The sequence below is a fragment of the Schistosoma haematobium genome, chromosome 1 (genome assembly GCF_000699445.3).
Source record: "Schistosoma haematobium chromosome 1, whole genome shotgun sequence".
NCBI lineage: Eukaryota > Metazoa > Platyhelminthes > Trematoda > Strigeidida > Schistosomatidae > Schistosoma > Schistosoma haematobium.
The window spans coordinates 88,511,589-88,536,992 of record NC_067196.1 but is presented as its reverse complement, the minus strand read 5'-3'; the positions used below and the strand labels follow the sequence as shown (position 1 = coordinate 88,536,992).

At 36.5% G+C, this 25,404-nt stretch overlaps 2 protein-coding genes across 2 annotated transcripts; one reads left to right on the top strand and one right to left on the bottom strand.

Moving 5' to 3' along the window:
- Positions 1-134: 134 nt before the first annotated feature.
- MS3_00002395 (uncharacterized protein) lies at positions 135-14,081 on the top strand. Its single transcript, XM_012937529.3, has 3 exons — positions 135-2,540; positions 7,797-7,884; positions 13,415-14,081. The coding sequence occupies exons 2-3, from the start codon at positions 7,841-7,843 to the stop codon at positions 13,995-13,997; spliced, it is 627 nt and encodes a 208-aa protein (XP_012792983.2). The 5' UTR covers positions 135-2,540; positions 7,797-7,840; the 3' UTR covers positions 13,998-14,081.
- Positions 14,009-17,685, bottom strand: MS3_00020018 (uncharacterized protein). The gene is made up of 4 exons (XM_035732451.2): positions 17,600-17,685; positions 17,496-17,559; positions 17,425-17,461; positions 14,009-14,207 (listed from the first exon to the last, which is right to left on the bottom strand). Exons 1-4 carry the CDS (start codon positions 17,646-17,648, stop codon positions 14,091-14,093), a joined length of 267 nt encoding a protein of 88 aa, XP_035587467.2. The 5' UTR covers positions 17,649-17,685; the 3' UTR covers positions 14,009-14,090.
- Between the last annotated feature and the right edge of the window lie 7,719 nt (positions 17,686-25,404).

Genomic DNA, 25,404 nt, shown 5'->3' with positions numbered 1-25,404 from the left:
ATATATATATATATATATATATATATATATATATATATATATATATATATATATATATATATATATATATATATATGATTAATTGACTTAAATGGTATGAGTGAATAACCGAATTAAATAAGTCAACTACGAGAATTGATTTTGAATATGTATATTTCATACAATCATTGATTCAAACAAACGATTCAAAGAAAACGAAGTGAAGAGAAGAGGGAATGAAGTGAAACGGATCAGATAAGGCAATATGAGCCAACTAGATTTAACCAAGTGTGATTCAATATTTAGAGTCAGATAAAATAGGCTACAGATATGTGGTGAGTAGAGTGAGGAATTAACACACACACACACACACACACACACACGCTCATATAAAAGCAAAGTTAATAAGGAAATAATGAACAAGGTCAGAATGTGACTTTAAGAAATAATGAATAAATCGGTCTATTTGGAAGCTAGAATAACCCATGTGGATTTGATATGGTACTAGACACTAAAAATTTATTCTAGTAAGTTTACAGTGAAACTGTGAATATAAAAACTTGAAATATGAATAGTAAGTAAATGAGCATCAGTGTCCTCATGTATTCACTTTGATAAACTATATAGAAGACTGACTGAATATGTTTTCTTCAAGGGAGTGGTGAAAGTGTGTATTCACCTTTAACATACTACGTATAAAAAGCATTCAAAAATACTAAGTCACAAAGAGTTTTGTTACAGAAAAGTTTTGATAAAGTGACTCCGCGAAGACATAACCCAACTAGCTTCAACCGTATTATCGATCATAGAAAGTAAAGATAGACACATACTGATGACAATTTATTGTCAGTTTATACCTAAATGTAATTTCAGTCAGTTTTATAGGAAGTCCTTAGTGTAAACAACCTGTTAGTTATAATGTCATTTGCTTTTTATTAACAACCAATATTTATTTATTTAAACACATAAATACTGGTACAAGAAGGCACTAAATAGATATGCGCCACGTAAATCGAATGATTTATGTGAGGGCTGGGATACTGCCCAGGTGTCCAAACCGTAGCAGGTGGTTTTCTCAGGGGGCCATACCCGGAGCCTTCGACCTAAAGGTCTGATCCACAAGGCAGTGGAGCAACGTCAGGAGATGAAGTCCCGTGGTAGCCTGTGACCAGCAATAGGTTCATACGCCTTTTGTTCTTTCAGGATACTGGGGCCTATTTGCACCATTGGTTTGGAATCATGGTTTCCCAACTCACCTAGGGGGACTCTTCGTGTCCATCAAACCGGTTAAAGCGCTGAACATTTGATTTTCATCCTCTCAATTTCGTAAACAACAGTAGTGTCGCGAGAAGGCAGTGAGTAGGACTTTTCTGGTAGTGGTTGTATGCACGTGGCCAGCATTTCGAGAGAGAGACAGGGCTGACTCTCCCCACTCTCGGTCGTACCAGGACATTTGAAGGCAACAAGTCATTTACCATCTATAATTATCCTGGAATATGTGGGCTGGGGATAAACTCAACGTTGTCAAGTCACTTAAATGTATCGCATTCAGTAATTATAATTATGTTTTCCTTTATTTATTCACTCAATTGTAGATATTTTGCAACAATTTCTTTTATAGAATTAATTGAAGGTATGACTTTTATTATGTTGTAAGTCTTCTTCCATTATGACTGAGTGCGCTTGACTTAACACATCTGTAGTACGATGGAGTGGTATTTTCACGTAGAAAACTTGATATTTTTCATATAAGCCGGAAAAAAAAACAGAACGAACATGCTCTTCATCATGGACTATGATGGTTGCCAGGTTCAAGGTCAAAATTGCGAATGAGAGTGAAATTTATCCTCAAATAACATTTACATGTGAAAAATAGATCAACTAGACAAATGCAAGTTAAAACGAAACAACGTTAATAAAGAAAATAATATGAAAGTCACCACTCTGGATGTTAATCAATATTACTAGGGTAGATAATAAAATGGGGCCAAAATGTTTTGAATATATAATCAGAGTTTGAATTTTCAAGTGAACAAGGCTTCAATCAACTTAAGTATACATCTTAGATATATTAGTACAAAATCACAAAGACTAAGTTAAGATCAACCATATGACTTATTTCTGTTGTGCTTAGCAATTGAGGATCATGAATGTTTATCATCTGCTCTTATTGGGTCAGTTGATTTTATTTGTTTCTGTCCAAAGGCTGTAATCTCCAAACTACTATTGCTATTCCTTATGTATACATGGCCAACCACAAATATAAATTGATAAACACAGTAGAATGTAATGCAATCATTTAAATACCATTCTAGTTTTTGACGAAGCATGGATCTTACTTTTTCAGTCATCTATTATATTCGCTATACAGTATAAGTGATTGTGGGTGGTTAATACTGTCATTGGTGCATTTGTTTATCGATCACACAGTACACTAGGTACTTGTAAAACATCCCACTATGTCCAACTATAACATGCAAATGTGATATCACATAGTGATCACTTATCTAAATCAACTTCGAAGATCATAGAAAATATCCTGATAAACAATTTTGATCTCAGTAAGTCAATAATATTAACCCTCTCTCTCTCTCTCTTCCCTACAATCGATTACATAATCGGTTAAAATCATTAATACCAATTGATTTTTGTAAAAATAAATCGAAGTTTTAACTAACGAAAGAAAATCGATTAAATTTGAAAATATTGATTAGGGAATATTTTTGTTTCCAATTTAATATCTATCAAAGTAATTGGAGTATAAATGTTATAGAATTCATTATTCATTAACCATAGATAAGAATCGACAACCCTGGCCAATGCAATAATGTCACATGCCTATGCGCATATGCTAGTTCAAGATCAAATGATATATGTATTATTAAAATGGATGAACGTTATTAGTTAGAGTTCATTTTTTATTGTTTATTTGAATCTCCCCATTGATTGCAATTGATCAGTCACTTATAGGTAATATGTTCATCCGGTACGGATTGCCTCGTTAAGTCACAAGCGTTATAAGCAGAAATGGATGGTGGCTAGCAATGGAACCCAGAATGAGTGTTTCAGGATACAGGTACATTTAGCTGACAAGTCTTAAATAGGGTGAAACATTTGTCTTGGATTCTACTGCTAGCCACTATCCATCTTTGGTTATTAGTTAGAGTTGGCTCGATTATCCGATGGACACATATATACAAATTCTGAGTTTTTGTTCGTTTCGGTTAGGTTTTCTAATACAGCTTCTTATCTATGCTTAGCCTTATCATTCAAGCACTAGGTTGGGTTCGTATATAACAAGCTTGTATATCTGCAACAGATTCCTATAATCGCCTAACACAACAGAGATTCGGAATCTAAAGCTTCATGCTGTGTGACATGCATCATCAATCTTCTGGATGAATTGATTCTTTCCAATAAATTTCAACATACGTTATTTATTTTCACTTTCAAGGATGTTATCACTGAGTTGTATGAACATTACTTCACACAATTGATTGATTAGATGAAGACTAGAGCTTTATGAAATAATGATCAATACCACTTAACGTTTATTTTAGTTTGAATAGTGAATAAAATAAGTAATAAATTGGAATTCAAAGAATTACTTTGCAAATCTTCAATTATATGATTTTATTCACTACAGTTCCACTTGTTTGTCAACTTTTAAATAACTTCCTACTTTGTGAATGATAAATTATCTAAGTTATATGAGTTGATGTCAGCCAATCAAGAATTGCATAGTGATAATGTCTCGTCATGGTTACTCATATGCTTAGCTTATCGGTGTAAAAATAAACCTTGAAATGAAGTGCACAATTTAGTAGATCGCTTACTAATGAATTGTACCAACTTGTAAATCATCTCTTCTATGTAAAATGACTCTGTCTAATGTAAATTTTAGAATATTCCATAGTCTAATACTTACTTACGCATGTTACTCCTCGTGAAGGAGCGTAGGCCACTCACCAGCATTCGCCATCCAACCCTGTCCTGGGTAGTCCTTTCCAGCTCCTTCCAGTTGTTATTCATCCTTTTCATATCTGCTTCTATTTCTCGACGTAATGTGTTCTTCGGCCTTACTCTTTTCTGCTTCCCTTCAGGATTGCAAGTTAGGACTTGCCTCGTGATGCAGTTTGATGATTTGTCTAATGTATGTTATATCCATTTCCATCATCTTTTTCTAATTTCTTGTTCAGCTGGAAGCTGGTTTGTTCTCTCCCACAGTATGGTGTTGCTGATGTTATCCAGTCAATGGATGTTGAGTATCTTTCGTAGGCAACCATTTATAAATACTTGTACCTTCTTGATTATGGTCGTTGTAGTTCTCCAAGTTTCAGCTCCGTACAGTAAAACTGCCTTGACGTTCGTATTGAAGATTCTCACTTTGATATTGGTTGAAAGCTGTTTTGAGTTCCATATGCTAACCAGAAAAATAATTCAAACCATAATCTAATACATTTCTAACAATTCTATTTGTTAGAGACCTTTGTAGCTTAGTCGAATTTTTAATATTTTTCTTACCATTCGTCAGAGTTTAACAAGTAATATTTTGCTTACGCATATAACTAGATAACCACTGAAAACGAGGAAGCACTGAATAGCTGTTTTAATTCTCTCACAGGACTCCTTAGTTCTTAATAACCACTACTTCCTAAGGAGTAGAATCTAGAATATTCAGGCTTCTTTCAAATAGCATTAATTCTAGACTGTTGATTTGTTATCTCACAGTTTACAGTTCTAACTTCAGTATCTTGTCTAGCCACAGTCAGTATACGATACTTACTTACGCCTGTTACTCCCAATGTAGCATAGGCCGCCGAACAGCATTCTCCAAGCCACTCTGTCCTAAGCCTTCCTTTCCAGTTCTATTCAATTGTTGTTCATTTTTCTCATGTCTGTCTCCATTTATCAACGTAATGTACTCTCTGGTCTTCCTCTTCTCCTCCTCCTTTGGCCTTGAGGATTCCATGTGAGGGCTTGACTTGTGAAGCAGTTCGGTGCTTTCCTCAATGTGTGTCCTATCCACTTCCAGTGCTTCTTCCTGATTTCTTCCTCCACTGGGATCTGGTTTGTTCTTTCCCACAGTAGGTTGTTGCTGAAAGTGTCTGACCAACGGACTCGAAGTATTTTGAGTAGACAACTGTTAATAATCACTTATATCTTCTGGATGATGGCTTTCGTAGTTTTCTAAGTTACCGCCTCATACAATACAAGTGTCTTGACATTTGTATTGAAAATTCTGAGTTTGGTGTTGGCTTACTTATAGTCGTTTTGAGTTCTTTATATTCTTCAGTTGTAGATATGCTGCTCTTGTTTTGCCGATCCACGCCTTCACATCTGCATCAGATCCACCCTGTTCATCAATGATGCTGCGCATATATATATCGTTACAGAGAATATGGCTGTGAAATATAGTACAATTTGGACGTGACCAGTAGTATATGAGTGATGTAATATTTGGCACTATAAACGTACTCAGTGTTCACAATCGTGTTCATTGATGTTTGTACAACATGCCTAATCACTAATTATAGGTCGTTTTGAAGAGATTGTCGGTGATGTAGTACTTTTTAACAAAGTACTTCATATTACTTATTAGGAATATTGCCTTGAGATACTTGCAAGTGCTAACCTCACAGGTAAACTCTTACAATCTCGAAGATTTTTTTTATCAATAACGTCGATTTCGTAGATACTGGATCAGAATTCCTAGATTCAACTATCGATATCAAAAAGAAACTTTTCATTGGGCTGAACTTTGAATAGTCTTCTCTAATCGACGATTGATTCGGAGATGTGTGTAGAATAGAATGTTGTCTTAGACCACGTCCATGTAGATTCACCATTTGCTCTTGAGAAACACGTAATACGAACCACATAAAGCGTGTTGTTTCGAAACACATTTCCAAATAATACTTGCCCTGTCTGTCCAAAACTCGATAGAAGACCATCAGTAGCTCTACTTTTGAATATTTCATGAACCCCAATCATATCGCCTCACTAGATTTCAAAATTGTCTAGAAAATTGAACAAACAAGCTCAAAGATCATATGGATCAGAAACTTGTTCACAATGGAGACTTGAGATGTTTATCATTCCAAGCCTGAACTTCATATTCAATATACCGATACTCCCAATTCTTTCCATCATGGTAATGATCCGCCGTTCATCTTTTTATAATGCTTAGTAGAAGAAGTACATCTTTTCACTCCTAAATCATCTTCATATTTACCAAGTAGACAATTATCTTTTCATTTCTCACCTGTAATCTAATTATATCACTGATGATTTTCACTAATCTTTAGACTATTATCTAACATTTAATGCTTGAGATTTTTCAATCACTTCATTAATAACACAATACCTATCCTATTTGGTTATAGACTACTATGTATTAAATAACTATAAATACACTTATACAGCTTTGGTAAATAACATCCTCGAGATCTGTTTGATTGAATTGTCTTTATAATATGCTTTTTCCATTATTTAAAAATTGTTAACAATCCTGGAAATTTTGAGAACTAGATAAAAGCACTTGATCTGGTGAATGATAAGCGGTATTTTTTTTAAGTAGAGGGTAAAAAGCTGAAAATCGTTATTTTGATCCTTATTAGCCCAGTAGCATAAGATAGTATTAGCCATTTTAATGTGTTAATATGATCATAGGTTACCTTGGAATACTTGTTCAACACGTGAGTACGTTAACGTTAATCGGTCAGTTCAATCCCGAAATGATCCACCTATCTAAATTGTGAATGTAATCGAAGTCCTTTTTTGTACCTATCAACTTATATATATATATATATATATATATATATATATATATATATATATATATATATATATATATATATATATATATATATATATATATAACATGACTAACTGTGTATGTAATCACAAACGTTTTCCGAACAGTGTTTGTTTGTTCATTCCGGTCTGTAGAATTACCGAATGGGGAAGAGTAACTAACCAATATGGTCAATAATTTATGCGAAGATATATATACACATATATTATGTTACTGTTTCAGCCAACTCTAAGTGACTTTCAAAAAAGTTCTTTTTAGGATGAAACATCCAGAAAACCAATTGTATTCAAATTTGAACTAAGCGTGGGTTTGTAGTCAAAGCTATACAACTATCTTATCAACTAACCTTTTTGGGAGACAGACATGAAACTTAAACGATTATCCCTCTTTTTTGATAGGTAGTTTGAATGAGAAATTGTATGTATGTATACCTATGAGTTTAAGCTAGAATATTTCTCAATGTTTCAAGTTGAATTAGTGAAAAATTGACCGAATTTATCAAAATATTTCTCATTACTGATGTCTATATTATTGGCATGATTCAATTCAATGATTTGAACTTTTAATGAACATATCACTCTATACAGTATGTATTATTATACTAGTATTTTTCTTAATATTATTATTTCACTGGTTGAAATCATGAGTCAATTGAAGCTAGACCATCATGGAAAACCTGGAAGCACTGGACGGCCGTTTCGTCCCAGTATGGGACTCCTCACGCCAGGCGCTTAACCAACTAGACCACTGAGCCGGCATCCAACGATGTTAATGTCTAACTTCAACCAATCCACGAGACTGATAGGTCCTGGGTTCGAATCTCGCGGGGGACGCGATCGTGGATGCGCATTGCTGAGGTGTCCCGTATTGAGACGAAACGGCCGTCCAGTGCTTCCAAGTTTTCCATAGTGGTCTAGCTCCAATAGACTCATGATTTCAGCCAGTGAAACTTCGTAAAAAAATCTCCACAAAACCTATTCTGATAATAATATTATTATAGGACAAATATTTGGGATTACAGAAATTCACAACTTTCCATCATTTATGTCAACGAATTCATCAAATAGTATTTCATCTAAACAAGTAAAGTAAGTGATTGATCGTTTTTTGTTTTTTATCTCACTATGTTCATGTGTTCCAGTTGTTTATTTGTTTAAGATATAATTCTATAGTCTCTTTGAATGATTATCTTTAATATTAACGACATTCTCGATTTCATTTTACTTAGGATTAGGATTTTGATAATGTTCGTGTGTTGTGTTAATAATAACTTCGACACTATGAACGAAACTATTGTTCACTTATTTTTTTCCTGTCCTGATAACGTAAAAACATCAGTTGACGAAACTGTAATTTATGAATGAATCAATATAAGATAACGAGTCTTGGATTTTGGCACGAAATTCATTTATCCATTTGGTTAAATACAGTTTTTGGCATAATAGTTGATGTTAATTCATGATGAAAACGATAAATCTAACATGTAAACCTAACCATCAACTGTAAATCATAATTCTAATTCTTCACACTGGTTTATAAACCTCATTTAGTCCTAGTTAGTAGATAGACATCTTCAAGGTCGCTTTAGCGTCACTCAAAGGTTATCCATAAATTTTAGTCTCATCTATATCAATAAAAAAAATGATTAGAACACCTAAACTCAATACTTGTCATTAACAAAAATTATCGTAAAAATGTATTAAACTTCTATGCACATTGTTCACGCTGAATAATTTAACAGAACTTCAACCTAATCGACATTGGTTTACATCTCATAAACTGTAACTTGAGAGTGTACACCCCTAACAGAGTTAAAAGTGAAATCCTAGACCTACATTTCGTTCTGTATGGAATTCATTTACTGGATATGCTCGTATACTATTATCAGTGTATTTAGTGAAACTCAGACCTAAAATACTTTAAATGAAACACTAGTAAGTTATCCACTAAGCTACTAAGTCCTGATTTTATTGGTAATATGGGCTGCTTGACTAACTAACTCAATAAGGGCTCCATTTTAAAGTTGATTATATTTTAAATATTGAATTCCCCCAGCTAACCATCAACTGATGTGGTCAACTTGTAACTACAGACAATATCATTTCACCAACAGAAACCGGTCAAATTCACCCTTGAATATAAATAACGGTTAAATGCAAAATCTTACAAATAATAATGAAAATACCACTGTTTCTAAGAGTTTAATTATTTTAGCTATAAACGTGAACATTCTATTCAAAATTTCCGTCGTGGTTCCTGCAGTACTTTCAAAGTTAACATGATCAAAATAGCATTATCTTCTGTAATTAAATAACCATACTTTGTGGAACAGGATTAAACTTGTCAGTAAATATGTTTTCGATTGAGATCATGAATCGATCAATGTTAGACTACCGCTGAAAACCTGGAAGCACTGGACGGCCGTTTCGTCCTAACATGGCGCCCCTCAGTAGTGCGCATCCACGATCCTGCACGAGAAACTCGAACCCAGGACCTTCGGCCTTGCACGTAAACGCTTAACCCATACAGATAATTATCATGTGCTCATAAAAGACTAGCTTCGTTAGATAATTCTCGGAGTTCTAGTGAGAAGCCGTGATCAATGGAACTAATCCTCGTCACGTAGAGACAGGTGTCTACCTCAGACAATAAAAGATGGTCGCGCAATTTCGTGGATAGGTTAAAATTAGACATTAACACCGTTGGATTTCATCTCAGTAGTCTGAAGCTTAAGTGTCTGTGCGCGAGGTCGAAGCTCCTAGGTTCGAATCCCTCGTGCGCACTACTGACGGTCGTCCAGTGCTTCCAGGTTCTAAATGGTGGCCTAACATTGATCGATTCATGATCTCAATCAAAATCTTAACAATCTCAACAATCCCACACTGATAAATATGTTTTCTTTGTTAAGTGTTTATTACAGTAATATATCACACGTAGGACAACCGAAACATCTAAAAATATATTTATTATGAACTTATGAGGAACTTGTTTAATTACAGTTTAAGTGATTTCTCAACAAATGACTATCCAGTATTCGTTGATTTACATTAATCTTGAATCTAATTATTTAAAGATTACTGTTAAGTATGACGATAAAGTAGTCAGATATAAAAACGATTTTAGCAGAATAATGTGCATTTATTTTATTGCGTTGCATTTTTGTCAGCCGCTTACAACCTGAAATATCCAAAATAGTTACAAAATGCGTCGAGTTTAATTTAATTCGTGATGGTTTACATTATCATATGGTTAATATTTTTGTCAATTTTAGTTGACATATGCGAATCCTGTAAAGATTGCCTTGATATAGCTAATATATCACAAGTTTAGGTAGAATGTAGCTAATAGTGAATCAAAATACAGTTCAAGTACCAACAACTAGATAATCCGAACTATTACAAAAATTAGGTTACATTTTATACCCGTTGCACAAATGAGCGGTTATCTGAAATCTTTAGCTAAGTGGATAACACGTTGGTGTTTGAATTCCATAGTGAACATCAACTTTGGAATCCCGACACATTCTATCTATTCTATGTAGTAGTTTAGTTGGAAGTTATTTTGAAGATACATCAGTATAGTGAGGATGCAAATAAATTTAATAGACTAAATAAAATATTGTAAATATATATCTTATGTAAAAACAGTGCTTTTCGATTTTCTTTTATAGGTGATATACATTTACAATATTTTACTTAGTCTATTAAATTTATTTACATCCTTGCTATACTATAGTAATGTGTCTTCAACATAACTTCCAACTAAACTCTTTCATGAAAGCAATTCAGACAGATTCTGTAATTATAATTTTTAAATAACACAGGTTGTAAGCATCTGACGAGAACCAAACGAAATAAAATGAATTCATGTTATTCAGTTTAAGAATTTTTTCTTGCTTTCTTCAAAATGATAAAGAGAACTAAGTGTATGAAACAAGATGTACGTATAAAAGTCATGCTATATCATTTAGAGCTTACCCGTTCGCACATACAAGTCGTCATCACTTATAATGTTATTTGGTAAAACTTAAAGTGCAAATGTTTTGCACACGTTGAGAAGCTTTAAGGTCCTGGCCTTGATCCTAGATGAAGTATTGGTTACGTTCATTGTCAAGGGTCTCCTGAAGATACTAGGATAAACAAACTACAATTTTCGTTGGTTCTCCAGTTCATACCATGTCATGGTAACAAGTAGAACATAACCTGAATAACTTACGGAAAATAATCTATTCCTATGAAAAAATTTAGTAATCTTCTAAGTTCCAATTAATGTCAAAAAGTAGCCACTATGTTTAAAATTACTTCGTCTTATTTAACAAATGATACCATATTAATTTGAAAAATTACTCTTTTCATTACTTACTTAAGCTTGTTACCCTTCTTTGGAAATAGGCCGCCGACCAAGAGATTCATTCCGTAGTGGTATTATGATAGACCACTAATCTAATTTTCAAAAAAGTAACAACCGATGGTGACATACGGCGGTTAGCAGTGAAGTCCAGGATGGGATGTTAGTTTTGTTTGAAACTACTCAGCTGGATGTACGTACACCCCAGTGCTGATGCTCATATCTAGTTACTTTTCGCTCCCAAGTCTAATACGCTGTCCCTTGAGCCACTGAGTTCAAATAGCCGCCAATTTGTGCAACAGCGATAGGCCTTAATATTTATCATAATTCAGTACACAACAAATGATTAATAAAATCAGCTAATCACGTACAAAATTACCGATAACCTTTTATTGATCACTGAGTTAATATTTAGTTCCAACTCGAACAAGATTCAGGTTAACTAAAAACAGATATAAAGTGATGCCTAATGTCATGTAAAATTCTTTATCATTTTTGATATAGAATTCCATCAACTAATTTTCAAACGTATTCATTAGACTAAAGTATTCAAGATTGTGGTGTACTTTTTGATGTTGGATGGTCGGATTAAATCGAAACAAAGAGTTTAGACATAAGTTTCATACTACTCATGGACAGAATGTACTAAGGTACTGAAATAATTATCATTATCTCCAGAAATTCTATTCCATATCACAACGCTGAATTAGATCTTACTACTGAGTTATCCAAGTAACAATTAAACTTGTGTAGCATAGAAGTGTTTAAATTCAGGAGTAACCAGTGTCATCAGTGATTAAAGCATTTGGCTGACAAGCATTAGACCACAAGTTTGAACACTGTTCTATCTACTTTGGGTTACGGCAGACTAGTAGAATTAATAACTACTGAATAAGTGTGGCTTAAAATAGAGCACATAAACATTCACTTGGAAAGTGAGTTACATTAGTTCATAACATGGACGATCAAGGCCTCCTGCTGATTACATCCAATCATTTAATACCAGAAGCCCAAGTACTTTTGGATCCGATAAGGATAATATGACAGTTATATGGCGTAATAGCCATATGGTATTTTTTCCTTTTCAAGTATGCACATATCTAAGCTGATTTAATGAAGGTAATCTTAACATCTAACGAACTTTCTAGCTTATCAAAAGCTGTTGACCATCACCTTGTCGTAATCCAACATCAGATTTATAAGATACACCTTGATATTTCTTCTCATCAGTAAAATAATAAAAACTTTATTGCTCTTTTTGATGACATGAAAAGCTTATTGTTTATTTGTATTATTCTTCAAATACATTTTTATTGATCTAGTTTTCATAGGCTTGATATTTCACAAATAATTAATTCGATAAACCAATCTACACATCTTTACTCAACACAAAAATTAGGTAATAAAGTATAGTTTCATGTATTCAGCCTTGATTCGGAATGTTTATCTGAAGGCTATTGATACTACTGGTATCTGGCTACCTGGACAGGAATATACAAAGATCTAGGTTCGAACATGCGAACTACCGATTGAAAGTAAAACTACAATAAAGCTAACGCTTCACTAGAATCCCTTGATGATACTTAGAGCATTTAGTCGTTATACTGATGTAATAATACAAAAAATGTCAAAATTTTTGTGGTTGATTTGAATTTGGTTAAATAGATGCAGGTGGTACATCCTGTACTAAAAAGTAAAATGTATATGACGAGTTTTGAACTAATGGTACTACTCGTTTTTTGGGAGTCTGATACGTTATTGGAGTGTAAAATGACGCGTTTCATGGGAACCATGGGACTCCATTACATGACAAGCAGTAATTTGGAATTTTCAGGGCGAAAGGAAAAGAGATAGACCAAAAAGCATATTGCGCAGGGAATTGGAAGTAGATATGAAAAGAATGAATAGCACTTGTGAACAAATGGAATGGACGGTCCAGAACAGGGTTGATTTGAAAATCCTGGTTGGTAGCCTATCCCCCATGAGGAGTAACCGGAGTAACTGAAAACAAACAGTTTATTACTTGTTGGACTTAAACTTTATGCTTATTCGAGATCATTAATTTGTAGTCTGATTTATTACTCAAAATAATAACAGTAAATAATCTTAAAAGTAAAACCAGTGACTCAGTGGTTATCTTTTAATTATGATTCCATAAGCTTTTATTTATATTTACCTACATATCCAGTACTCACCAACCATCTTGATATTGAACTAATTATAGTACAGTATAAATTTGTTAACTAAAGTACTTGCCAATTTTATTTTCAGACATCAAACTATTCACAATAAACGTACAAAGACCCCAATCACTTCCAGAACAGAAGTTAGAGAGCCTTTGCATCAGTTAGAGACTCTAAAGAACGAAAATGCCAGATATATTTGGTTAACAAGACAAACACAACGAAGTACACCTGTTTTGAACCAGGAGCGACAATATGGTCGGATCAACCTAATTTCCACACACCGAGGAGAATCTCCATCCAGAAGTGGGAAAAGTGAAACGTCTAGTGCAAGAGCGGAACACAGAGGAGGATTATTTAATGTACATATGAACAGTGGAATTAAAGCCCCGTATTACATAATACATCCGGAATGGTTAAGTGAGACTATGACAATACGACAACTTGGGTTATCACCTAGACCAACTCCACTGCCAATAACTAACTGTCTAGACGACAACCAACTGAATAAACGCAGTCAAACAACAAATTCTATTTGTCCAGGATCTTCAAGGAGAAATATGTGTACAGATTCATTGGGCTTAGGACAACCATCTTTTAATCGTTGTAGAAGTTTACCACCGAAGTCAATAAATCCCATAACATGGGACAGTTACGGAAATAATCCTTGAAAAACTGACAGTGAAACAATTGGTAAATGATTATATTAAAGAAATAAGGGTTACAAAAAAAAGAAATTTGATTCATTAAGAAAATAGAATTTTTCACTTCAAAGGTTGTTGAATAATACGTTTAGTATTATCGTTGTGGGGTTTAGTAACTGTTGGCATTGGCTTATCATGATAAGCTTTGATACACTTGTCGTGACATTCAATTTCCTCCTAGAAAAAAAAGAATAAATATAGATAATAGCGGTTCCCATAACGTAAATTAAAATACATAAACAAACAATATTAATTTTGGTTAGATCTTCCCTCGAGGTTTTACTTTAATATACAGTGATATTTATGTAATATGAAAATTTTAAACCAATCAAACCAGCTTATAAATCGATGATAACAACGAGATAGATAACATAAATAAAAAGTAAAAACGTACGAATCAATAGTAATGTACTAGTTATGCTAAGAAATGAAAACCCTCACTGTAGCATTATATAATCATAAAGACAGGATCGACTGGGTTATGAAGAATGAGTTAATTCTAAAGCTCAACACTTACTAAGTTATATTTATAACTATTCAAATTCCATTTTACTCGTATTTAACGAGTTAACTGAGTACATAATAAAAATGTAGAAATATTGAACCTATGCCCATAAGGTTTCGGATCAACTTGTCAAGCTCTACATGAATACGAATATCAACAACAAAATAATATTAAAGTCTTCAGTGGTAAAGAGTGGAAAGCATTCGTTGAGCAAACAAAACTATGTCCAAGACTTGAGGGAAGATAAAAAGTATACACATCTGACCTTAATGTCTACCAGGGGTGAGTTTAAGGATAAACTCTTGCCCAGCTTGCTAAAATTTAAAACCCCAGATTGCAAAGTGCATCGGATACTTACAGAAGAATCGTTAGTCTCAAAAGGAGGTAGTGACATAAAGTGATTTGTCAAAGAAATAGATCCTAGTGTGAAAAACGAAATTTCAGATGGCAGTCAAACGTTTTTAAATTTTGTGAATTATTTTCTTGATGCAAAAGAGTAGGAAAATGTTACATAAACCTTCGACATTAATGCTTTACACACATTTATTCTAACACTACGTGAATCAAACCAGGGTAGAACTAGTAAAAGAGAATTAAGACAATTTTAGAAGTTTATTAATGCTCTGTCGATCATAAAGAGGGAATCCCAGTGCTTATAAGTGGGATATCTCGTGAAGCCACAAGCGACTTTACTCGCCATTTTCATGGCATTCGGAAAAATCACATTCACAATCATCATCAATTAGTTTCCGTAGATATGGCGTGTATTTTGCTCCTTCGAAGTGCAAAGTACTTTTACAAGACTGGCAGAACCCTGAACGTGCACTCATCCTGGGTAGTGAGCAGATAAAAGTAGCCGAGAAGTTCGTGTATCTGGGTAGGTGCGTAAGTGTTGGTGATGGCTTGAGTGATGAATTCAATTCAGGTATAGTGAAAGTCTGAGTGGCTTATGCCAATCTGGGATGTCTTTGGCCCCTTCACAGTGTTAGTCTGACTGTAGAAGGTCGAATCTACGACGTCGGTGCAGCAGTTAGTTCTGTTCTACTTTGCGACTGCGAAACGTGGCCATCAAGAGTATAAGATACTCGTAGGCTACCAGTATTTGATCACAGATATCTTAGAAATATAGCTCGCACCTGCTGGGATTACTGGGTGGGTAAGTAATAATGAGATTGGACGCAGGTTATTAGGAAACGATGGTAAGTCAGTTGATGAGGTTGTAAATCTTCGTCGATTAAGATGGCTGGACCACGTGTTATATATGCCTGAACACCGTTTCTCACGGTGCGCAATGCTGATTAGTATCGGAGACGGTTAGAAGAAAGTTAGGAGCGGCCAAACCAAAAAATGACATCAGTCACTGAAGTCAATAACTTTTAGTCTGAGCCATGTTTGTAGATGCAGACTACTTGGTTGGGGCCAGTGTGACTATCGTAACCAAGGGTTGGAGACTGGGTGGTATGGCTCATAATCGATCACAATGGCGTAGGTATATACACTCTTTGTCTTCTCTTAAACCGTAAGATAAAAATCACCGCAAGATTATAATTTATGTACGAACCAACCAGATTAGGGATAACAGGTCTTGGATTTGGACACCCCGTCAGTCCATACAAATCCCCCACACAAACACTGGACAGCGAGACCATTAAAGAACTCGATATCTTTGGTCTGCTAAATAAGCTTGACGTAGGCAAATCCACGGGGCCCGTGAACTGCATCCTAGGTTACTAAAGGAATTAGCTAACTTCGTTGCGAACCCTTTAAGTATATGCTCTAATCTATACGTAACCCAGGGTCGTTTACCAAAAGACTGGAAGAACGCCATGGTAAGTCCTGTCTTCAAAACAGGTACGAAACACAAACCAGAGGATTACCGACCCGTTAGCCTATCTAGTGTGGTTGTTAAGATCTTAGAAAATATTATTCTGAAGGAGCTATTTAAGTATCTCGATGAAAACCGGGTCCTTTCGGAGAAGCAGCATGGTTTTAGAATAGGATATACCTGTCTCAACAAATTATTAGTGGCTCATGAAAGCTGGTGCGCTCTTAAATACCAAGATTTACCTGTAGATGTAGCCTACATTGATCTCAGCAAAACTTTTGACAAAGTTCCGCACAACCGGCTGTTATATAAGCTAAGAAACGTCGGGATTGGAGGCGATCTATTGATGTGGATTAATAACTTCCTAGCTGGACGCCTACAAAGAATATGGGTTAACTCAAAGTTGCCTAGCTGGGAAACTGTACTTAGTGGAGTGCCCTAGAGTACAGTTTTGGGGCCAGTGTTATGCTTCTTGTGTGTAAATGACATTTGTCTATTTTCATCATCGGTCTTGCTATAGCAAGATATGGACAGCGATACGGAGTAAGAGTGATAGCTTAGAACTCCAAAATGGCCTGAAGAAATTATCTGAATGGTCTCAAAACTGGCAGTTGCAGATTAATACTTCCAAGTGTATTGTGATGCATATCGACCATCAAGGTACAGATACATACACGATAAATAACACTGAGCTACATAATGTCCAGACACACAATGACTTAGGGGTCATCGCTAGCCAAGACTGAAGGACTACTGCACACTGCTGTAAAATAGCCGCCAAATGTTTTAGAACTTTATGGTAGATACGTAGGGCCTTTAGTCACGTCGACGCTACTACGTTATTGACCTTGTGCACAGTGTTCGTGCAACCTAAACTTGAGTACTGCATACAAGCGGTTAGCCCCTGCTTAAAAAAAGACAGTCAGTTTTTTGGAAACGTTCAGAGAACAGCAACTAAGCTGATTCCTGGAATAGCGAAGCTCGCGTACATTCTTTAGACAAATCACTTAATATTAAAAACATTAGGAAATTAAAATCGAGCCAAAGAATACAAATAAACCTACCTTAGTAAGAAGCTCGTGTGGGGATTCCTCTTCACATCTGAAACAATGTTAAAAATTTCCCACTAACATACCTGACTTCAACTGTGGCATCATGTGTTTTAACATGTTTTACAATTCTCATTTTCCCAGCTTTAACTGAAAATTTCGTTATAAGTGATAAGATACATAGGCTTACCTGCTGGAGGGTGTGAAATATTCATCGTGTCTGAAGTTTTATCCGTCATCGGTGGGGCTTACTCACATAACCTTGAATTCTAAAATGGCGGCATGCTTAAATGGTTCAAATGGTTGTGGATGGAATAGAAGAAGCTTCCGCTTAACAGGCTTCCGTGTCTAGTGGCAGGGGATCACGAATACCTCCAGGCAGGAACCTAGGTATGTTAACAATGAAAGAGGAAAAAGAAATTAGTGAATCGTAGTGTGTGCTGTCCTTGGTCTTTAAGAATGGGTCAAGTTGCCTCTTGAAGGACTCCTGAGAAGTCGCTTGGACTAGCTCGGCCGGCAGCGAATTCCAGCTTTTGACAACTCTTAAGGAGTAGAATTTGCGTCTACAGTCCGTTCTGCTATGTTGTGTCCCCAATTTCTGGGTGTTACCCCTTAGGTTAGTGTTCGAACTAAGCTTAAGTAGGTGTTTGAGAGGATGACCAGAAGTGTTAACGATGCTGTAAGCCATTAGAAGGTCACCTCTAGGACGCATATACTCTAATGAGTAAGGGTTAAATGATTGGAGGCGCTCTTCATAAGGTTTAAATTTGAGTCCTCGAACTGATTTGGTGGCCCGCCGTTGGATACGCTCCGGAGTGTCCTTATCCTTTTGGAGTGAGGAAGGAAATACTATGTTTCCGTACTCTAAATGGCGACGGATGAAACTATTGAACATTATATGGAAAGTTCTTCAGTCAAACTGTCCAAATATGCACTTCAACGTTACCAGTGCAACGTTTGCTCGAACGGCATTTTTGTCACAGTTAGCATAAGACTTTAAATCGTAGGGCACTAGGACTCCTAAATCTTTTCCGACTTGGGATACTACTAGAGAGGAGTTTCCTAAGTTGTAACTGTAGTCTGCGACATGTCGCAGATGGACTACTTCACACTTTCAAGTGTTAATGGTAAGTCCGTTATCGTCTGCCCAACTTTGAAGTCGAGTCAGATCCTCCTGAAGTGCCTGTATATCGTCTTGGTTGAGTATCTCTCCAAAGTTTCACGTCGTTGGCAAAAAGTAATAAGTCTGACGTTACCTGTTGAGGAAGATCATTTATGTAGATCAAGAAGAGAAGAGGCCCTAGTACTGAGCCCTGGGGGACCCCACTAGGACATTCCATAGCCTGAGATAAAGTGAAATTAATGCTAACCTCAAAGTGTCGATTTTTCAGGTATGAAGTGAGCCAATAGATTAGAGGTGGTCTGATACCTAGTCGTTTGAGCTTATCGATAAGACATGTATGGTTAACCTTATCAAAAGCATTTGAGAAATCTAGGTAGATGATGTCAACCTTCCCCTTTGTGATCAGAGATGCTTGTCCATCTGTCCACCGCAGTCAGCAGGTTGGTAATACAAGAGTAACCCTTCCTGGAACCATGCTGTTGGGGGGAGAAGAAATTTATGGACAGTAAATAATCATGTATACCGTTGCATATCAGGGATCCCATATTTTTTAAAGGTACAGAGAAAAGAGCCACCGGTCGGTAACTTGAAGGTTCGCTGCGTCGACCTCCTTTGGAAATTGGTGTGACGTGAGCCAACTTCCAATTTTCCGGTAGTTTGCCTCGGCTTAGCGAGTGTGAGAATATCACGCTAAGCGGTGTTGCCAGGATTGAGGCTGCTTCCCTCATATGGCAGAATAGACCATATCCGGGCCAGGAGAAGTGTCTATTCTCAAGTGCTACAGATTCCAGAGCACCAAGTCAACGCTCAGGTTCACTTAGATAAGTTCTTTGGAGTTGCAGATGAAGATTTCATCATTATAGTTTATGTGGGTCGGCTGAAATGTCCGAGAGTATTGTTCAGCCAAAAGGTTAGAGGTGTCGGGCCATCGGGGCCTAAAATTTGAGAAACTCCAGCTTTGACCTGTCGAAGAGAGGCTGCATAACTAAATAAGACTTTCGGATTGGAGACAAATTTATCGATAAGCTTTATCTGGTACTGAAGCCTGTCCTCTCTTATAGCCTTCGTGCATATGTTCCTTGTATGTTTGTATTGCCTGTACGCTCCGTTGTTGTCAGTTCGTTTGTATTCTGCCTTGGCTATACGAAAATTGAAACCCCCTTTATGTGTTCAAAAACAATTTGTACTTACACTTAACCTACCCTGGTAGTACTGATTTACTGTCCAGAGTGGTAATCACATTTGTTTTTGTGTACTTTAATATTTTTTCCTTTGTTATGACTTACCCTTAACCTGTCTAGTTGACCTTTTAATTTTTCATATATAAATGTTCTTAACAAGTATATGTGTGATCAGATTGTTCGAAATGTATTGCGCAAATATATCACATAATTCTGATAAACTACGTCTTCTCATTGCATTATCGAAATAATACTATAGAAAAAAAACTACAAATGTGGTAGATTTCCATTTTACGTTATAATTAAACCAACGAGAAAAAAGGTATATATATAAGTTATCGACATAACATGTCTTTTTTTATAACGCTAGTGTTAAGTTCCAGGATTTTGTATGGACCACTAATAATAATTGGTTTAACGTTAGCATAGCTGTGATATTCATATCAGTTCAATGTTGTGATTATTTAACGGTTCCTTTATAAGTTGTGTTAAAAATTAGGTATGTGGAATCAATGCGGCTAACATAGTAACCTTACAGTAACGCACTGTACTATATCTTCACGGTTATTGATTCTTAAATGTCAGAAATTTAAAAAAAAATTTGAATATTGCCAATAAAGATGGGTTATATGATCACACTAAAACGCATGCTGCAGGAAAACTGGTTAAGTCATTACGTAAGTTTCCTAAACATGAAAAAAAATGATGAGAACTTTAATAAGTACTTGACCATGGTTTAATCCAAAATGTTTTGTCTAGAAAACCATTTATTAATAGTAGTATTAAGCGTATCAGGCTACTAAACACATCTTCGACCGAAAACTTTTAGAATTAGTTCATATGGTATATATGTATAGCCAGTCTATGTGAAAAATGTATATAGATATATAAGAAGTACAGCCAACATAGTTAATTAACCAGAAAAAGAAATTATAAAACTCGCCTGGGTTGCTTTTTGAATTCGTTGTATTTGCCAGTGATAGTTGTATGAGTTTAATTAAAATCCGCAGCCATCGTTTCGGAATACCTAGCTTATGTGTCCAGTATTTAAAAAAAATATTTAACATAACACTTATATATCAAAGGCAAAAGGTCTGGGGAGTTGTAGGTGAGGCGGAATGAGGAAAAAAATTATTTTTAAGTAGATGCAGGGTCTGATTAGCTACGTGGTCAGATTTTATCCTGCAGCCGAAACTGTCAACATCCTTGACTGACTAATTGGATGTGCCCAGCGAACAGTTTTAGTCATTTGTAAAGATTTATCATCTTTACATTTCGATTCCGTGATGGATTTGTCAGTTAAACGATCTAACGACACGTATGGTGGTTCATGATCTAGATAAGCCGGCTTTAGCCCATCAATACTTACTGTGTCGATGTTTCCATGTTTTTCTATCACGAAATATTTAGATTTTCTTGAGACGACTTTGAAAGGACCTTCAAATGGAGGACTGAGTGGTGCTTTTATTTTGTCACATCTTATCCAGACGTGCGTGCAATTGCTTAGGTCTTTAGGTACATATACGGCGCGCGATTGTTCGCGAGTACTAATTGGCTTAAGTTTGGACATATGGTCCCGTAGTTGATCTACGTAATTTTCTAAATTAAGTTTTTGACTGTTAGTATTAGGGTTAATAAATTCACCTGGTAGTCTCAGAGTTGTTCCGAAAACCAGTTCCGCAGCTGAACACTGTGCGTCAGTTTTGACAGATGTTCGTATTCCCAACATAACTAACGGTAGGAATTCTGTCCACCGATTGGGGTTTGAGTGAGATATAAGGGCGGTTTTTAGCTGACGGTGAAAACGTTCTACCATCCCATTAGCCTGAGGATGATATGCAGTGCAGCGTATCCTATTGGAGCCTAGAAGTTTAGCCAAGTTATTAAATAGTTCGGATTCGAATTGCGCTCCTCTATCCGTCGTTATTGTTATGGGTGTACCAAAAATGGTTACCCAGTTCTGCATGAAAACTTTGGCTACTGTTTCCGCTGTGATGTCCGCTATCGGGATGGCTATAGGGAATCTGGTAAATCGATCTATGCATGTAAAAAGATAATTGAAACCGTTTGAACGTGGTAAAGGACCTACCAAGTCGATATGCACATGGGCAAAACGTGCATCTGGTTGCGAGAAAACACCTATGGGTGAATTTGTGTGACGATTAATCTTTGATTGTTGACATGCTGAACACTCTCTAACCCATTTGTGTACATCCTTCTGTAAATTCGGCCATATATATCTGGCATTGATTAGTTTTGTTGAAGCTTTCGCGCCAGGATGAGACAAAGAATGAAAGTTATTATATATCAACTTTCGCATATTTTTGGGAACGAAAGGTCGCGGCATTGCCTTGGTCGTGTCACAATAAATTAGAATACCATCGATAGGTGATGGGAATTGTTTTAAATTAAGACTTGAATTGTTTGTTTTAAGTAGGTTTTGTAATTCTAGGTCCTGCTCTTGTTCGTGTCTTAACGTCTCGAAGTTTACTGTGGACTGCTGTAGCACGTTCATTTCTAGCCTAGATAAAGCATCTGCCGCCTGATTGTCCTGACCTTTGACATGTCGGATATCGCTTGTGAACTGTGATATATAGTCAAGGTGTCGGACTTCTCGAGGTGAGTATTTATCGGCTCTCGCTTTTAATGCATTCGTCAGTGGTTTGTGATCCGTAAAGACTATAAATTCCCTACCTTCTAACATGTGTCGGAAGTGTTTAATGGTCAGGTAGATTGCAAGAAGTTCTCGCCCGAAGGTAGAATACCTTGTTTCGGCTGGAGCGAGTCTTTTCGAGAAGAAAGCAATTGGTTTCCAGGCGTTTTTAACCAGTTGGTTAAGGGTACCGCCTACTGCTTTATCTGAAGCATCCACCATCAAAGCAAGTGGGGAAAGAGAATTCGGATATATCAACGTAGTTGCTTGAGCCAGTTTATCTTTAAGCTGTTTAATAGCTTCGATGGCGTCAGAAGACAGTTTGAATTCTTTTGGTTTTCCTTTAAGTGAATCTGTCAAAGGTTGCATTAATTGTGCACAACCTGGTATGAATCTGCGATAAAAGTTAATTAGGCCTAGAAAACTTCTCAGTTGTGTTAGAGAACTAGGTACGGGGTATTGTTTGATGGTATCCACTTCTTTTTTATAGGTTTAACCCTTCTGGGCTTATTGTGTGACCGAGAAATTCTAAAGTTTGAACACCGAAAACACACTTACTTTGATGTATGTTTATTCCATGTTCATCCAGTCTTTTCAACACTGCTTGTACATGCTGTTCGTGTGATTGCAAATCGGGGCTGGCAATTAACAAGTCGTCTATATACCCCTGCGCAAATGGCATATCTCGAAGTAGGTTATCTATGAATCTTTGAAATGTCTGTGCCGCATTTCTCAGGCCGAATGGCATGCGTACAAACTCGAATAAGCCAAAGGGTGTAGTAATAGCTGTCTTGGGAATATCTTCATCAGCCACCGGGATATTGTGATATGCCCTGACTAAATCAATTTTAGTGAATATGTTCATACCCTGTAAACCGTTGGTGAAATCTTGGATATGAGGTATTGGGTACCTATCTGGTACGGTTTGACGGTTTAGGGCTCTGTAATCCCCGCACGGTCGCCAGTCACCTTCATTCTTCTTTGGGACCATATGCAAAGGGGATGCCCATTGACTATCAGAGGGACGGATAATACCCAGTTGTAGCATATAATCAAACTCGGCCCTAGCGATTTTGAGCTTATCTGGTGCTAGTCTCCTGGGTTTTGCAAACACCGGTGCACCTTCGGTTTTGATAGTGTGACTTACTTTTAGTTTGTCTTTAGAAGGCTGTGGGTTTGGTTTAGTTAAGTTTGGAAATTCCGCGAGTATATCTTGGAATTTCGCTGTTGTTACTGGAGGAGTTTGAATCAAGTTAAGAGAGCTGATGTGACTTTCTTTGCCTTTTGTGTAATACGAAGTTTCTTTTAGTGTTAATCGCCGTTTCTTGGTGTCAACTAGAAATTCGTATCTCTCTAGAAAGTCCATCCCCAGTATTGCCAGATCTAAGTCGGCTACCGTGGAAACCCAAGGGAATTGCCTCCTGAACCCCAAATCTAGGGTTAAAGTTTTCTGCCCAAATGTCGCAATTTTAGTTTTATTTGCAGCTTGAAGTGTAATTGATGATGTTTCTCGACTAATCTCAGTTTTATTTCGAGCGCCAGTATCCACCAAGAAATTCAAGCCAGAGTTTCTGTCTCTAACATAAAACAAGCGACTGTTTAGGCGCCCCTCCTCAGTCGTCGCGACCTGGGGAGGGGTTACTCGTTTCCCGCTGTCTTAGAATTATGCTTAGGCCAGGCGCATGGTTGAATGCACTTGGTTGAGCTGACACCAAACTTCCAGTGGTACCAACAAAACTGCCCAGATTGTCTGGACATTTGTGACCTGTTTTGTGACTTGGATCGTGGTCGTTGTGGTGACCTGCTCCTGTTTCTATGACCCATTTGCATTCTGGTGACAGCCTCAGTGAGACCCTTAACACTCGCAATGAGTCCTTCTATTACGGGGTCTTTTGCTGATTCTACTTTTTGTGTGTGATTTATTGTGCCTGATCCAGTTGGAGGACCTCTTTCCATTATTCTATCGGCTATACGCGCTAAATGAGATAATGAGGTTTCAGGATCCTGTGCATCCAAACAGTGTTGGACGTAGCATGGGAGAGCTTGTATCCATCCTTGTTTTAGGACTGCTTCACCCACTGTGTTATCACCCACTAAGACTTGGAGGTGACGTTGTAACAGCTCAGGTTGGTTGGTTAAGAGTTGACCCCAAACAACCAAGCTTATGCCGAAACAGTATTGTTCAAGTATTCATTCACTTCCTTATTTTTTATAAGCGTTATATTTCCTATTATCTTGAATGTTGAGAGCCTTTGTTTGTCTGAACAGATAATCCCACGCTCCACTGTGACTGCGCGAAGATCGAAATAAAGACATATTCACTACTTCTCTGGTTTCTTCTATCAATAGCACGAGGGTTACCTTAAGGCACGAAATTGGTGAGCCCTTTTGAACACAAATTTAACCTCATTTCTGTTATTAACATTTTTTTTTTACTCAATCGTAAAAGTAGACCTGATTATCCGTAAACTAATTTGAGTATATAACTAGTTTATTCCGTATTATCTTAAGTTATTCGTGTCATAGTAACCACTTTTTGTGCTAACTTTATTGCTATATTTGTCACATACCTCATGTCAGACTCAATAGAAACCCATAATCTGGAGGATTTGTCACCAGTGGAGATAGACACTGTTATGACTACGAAATCCCGACTTCCAGAATTTGATCGTAGTGATCCTGAGTTGTGGTTTGCTCAACTAGAGCATTATTTTACGAGACACAATATCAAATCTGAAGGGATTCGCTATAGAGACTTGTGTTCTATCCTTCCTCCTTCAGTCGCCAAAGAAGTCCGTGACTTGATTTTAAGTCCACCATCACCACAACCATACACCATCTTAAGACGAGAGATAATGAACCGTTTATCATTATCAGATAGTCAAAGAATCCAAAGACTTTTTCAAGGTGAAACACTAGGTGATCGGTCGCCGTCACAGTTTTTACGTCACCTCCAAGTCTTAGTGGGTGATAACACAGTGGGTGAAGCAGTCCTAAAACAAGGATGGATACAAGCTCTCCCATGCTACGTCCAACAC

Coding starts and splice junctions, on each gene's coding strand:
- MS3_00002395 (XM_012937529.3), top strand. CDS start 7,841: ATGTCAACGAATTCATCAAATAGTATTTCATCTAAACAAGTAAA. Junction 7,885..13,414: donor ATTTCATCTAAACAAGTAAA/GTAAGTGATTGA, acceptor TTTTATTTTCAG/ACATCAAACTATTCACAATA.
- MS3_00020018 (XM_035732451.2), bottom strand. CDS start 17,648: ATGACGGATAAAACTTCAGACACGATGAATATTTCACACCCTCCAGCA. Junction 17,462..17,495: donor GATGCCACAGTTGAAGTCAG/GTATGTTAGTGG, acceptor ACATTGTTTCAG/ATGTGAAGAGGAATCCCCAC. Junction 14,208..17,424: donor CACACGAGCTTCTTACTAAG/GTAGGTTTATTT, acceptor TTTTTTTTCTAG/GAGGAAATTGAATGTCACGA.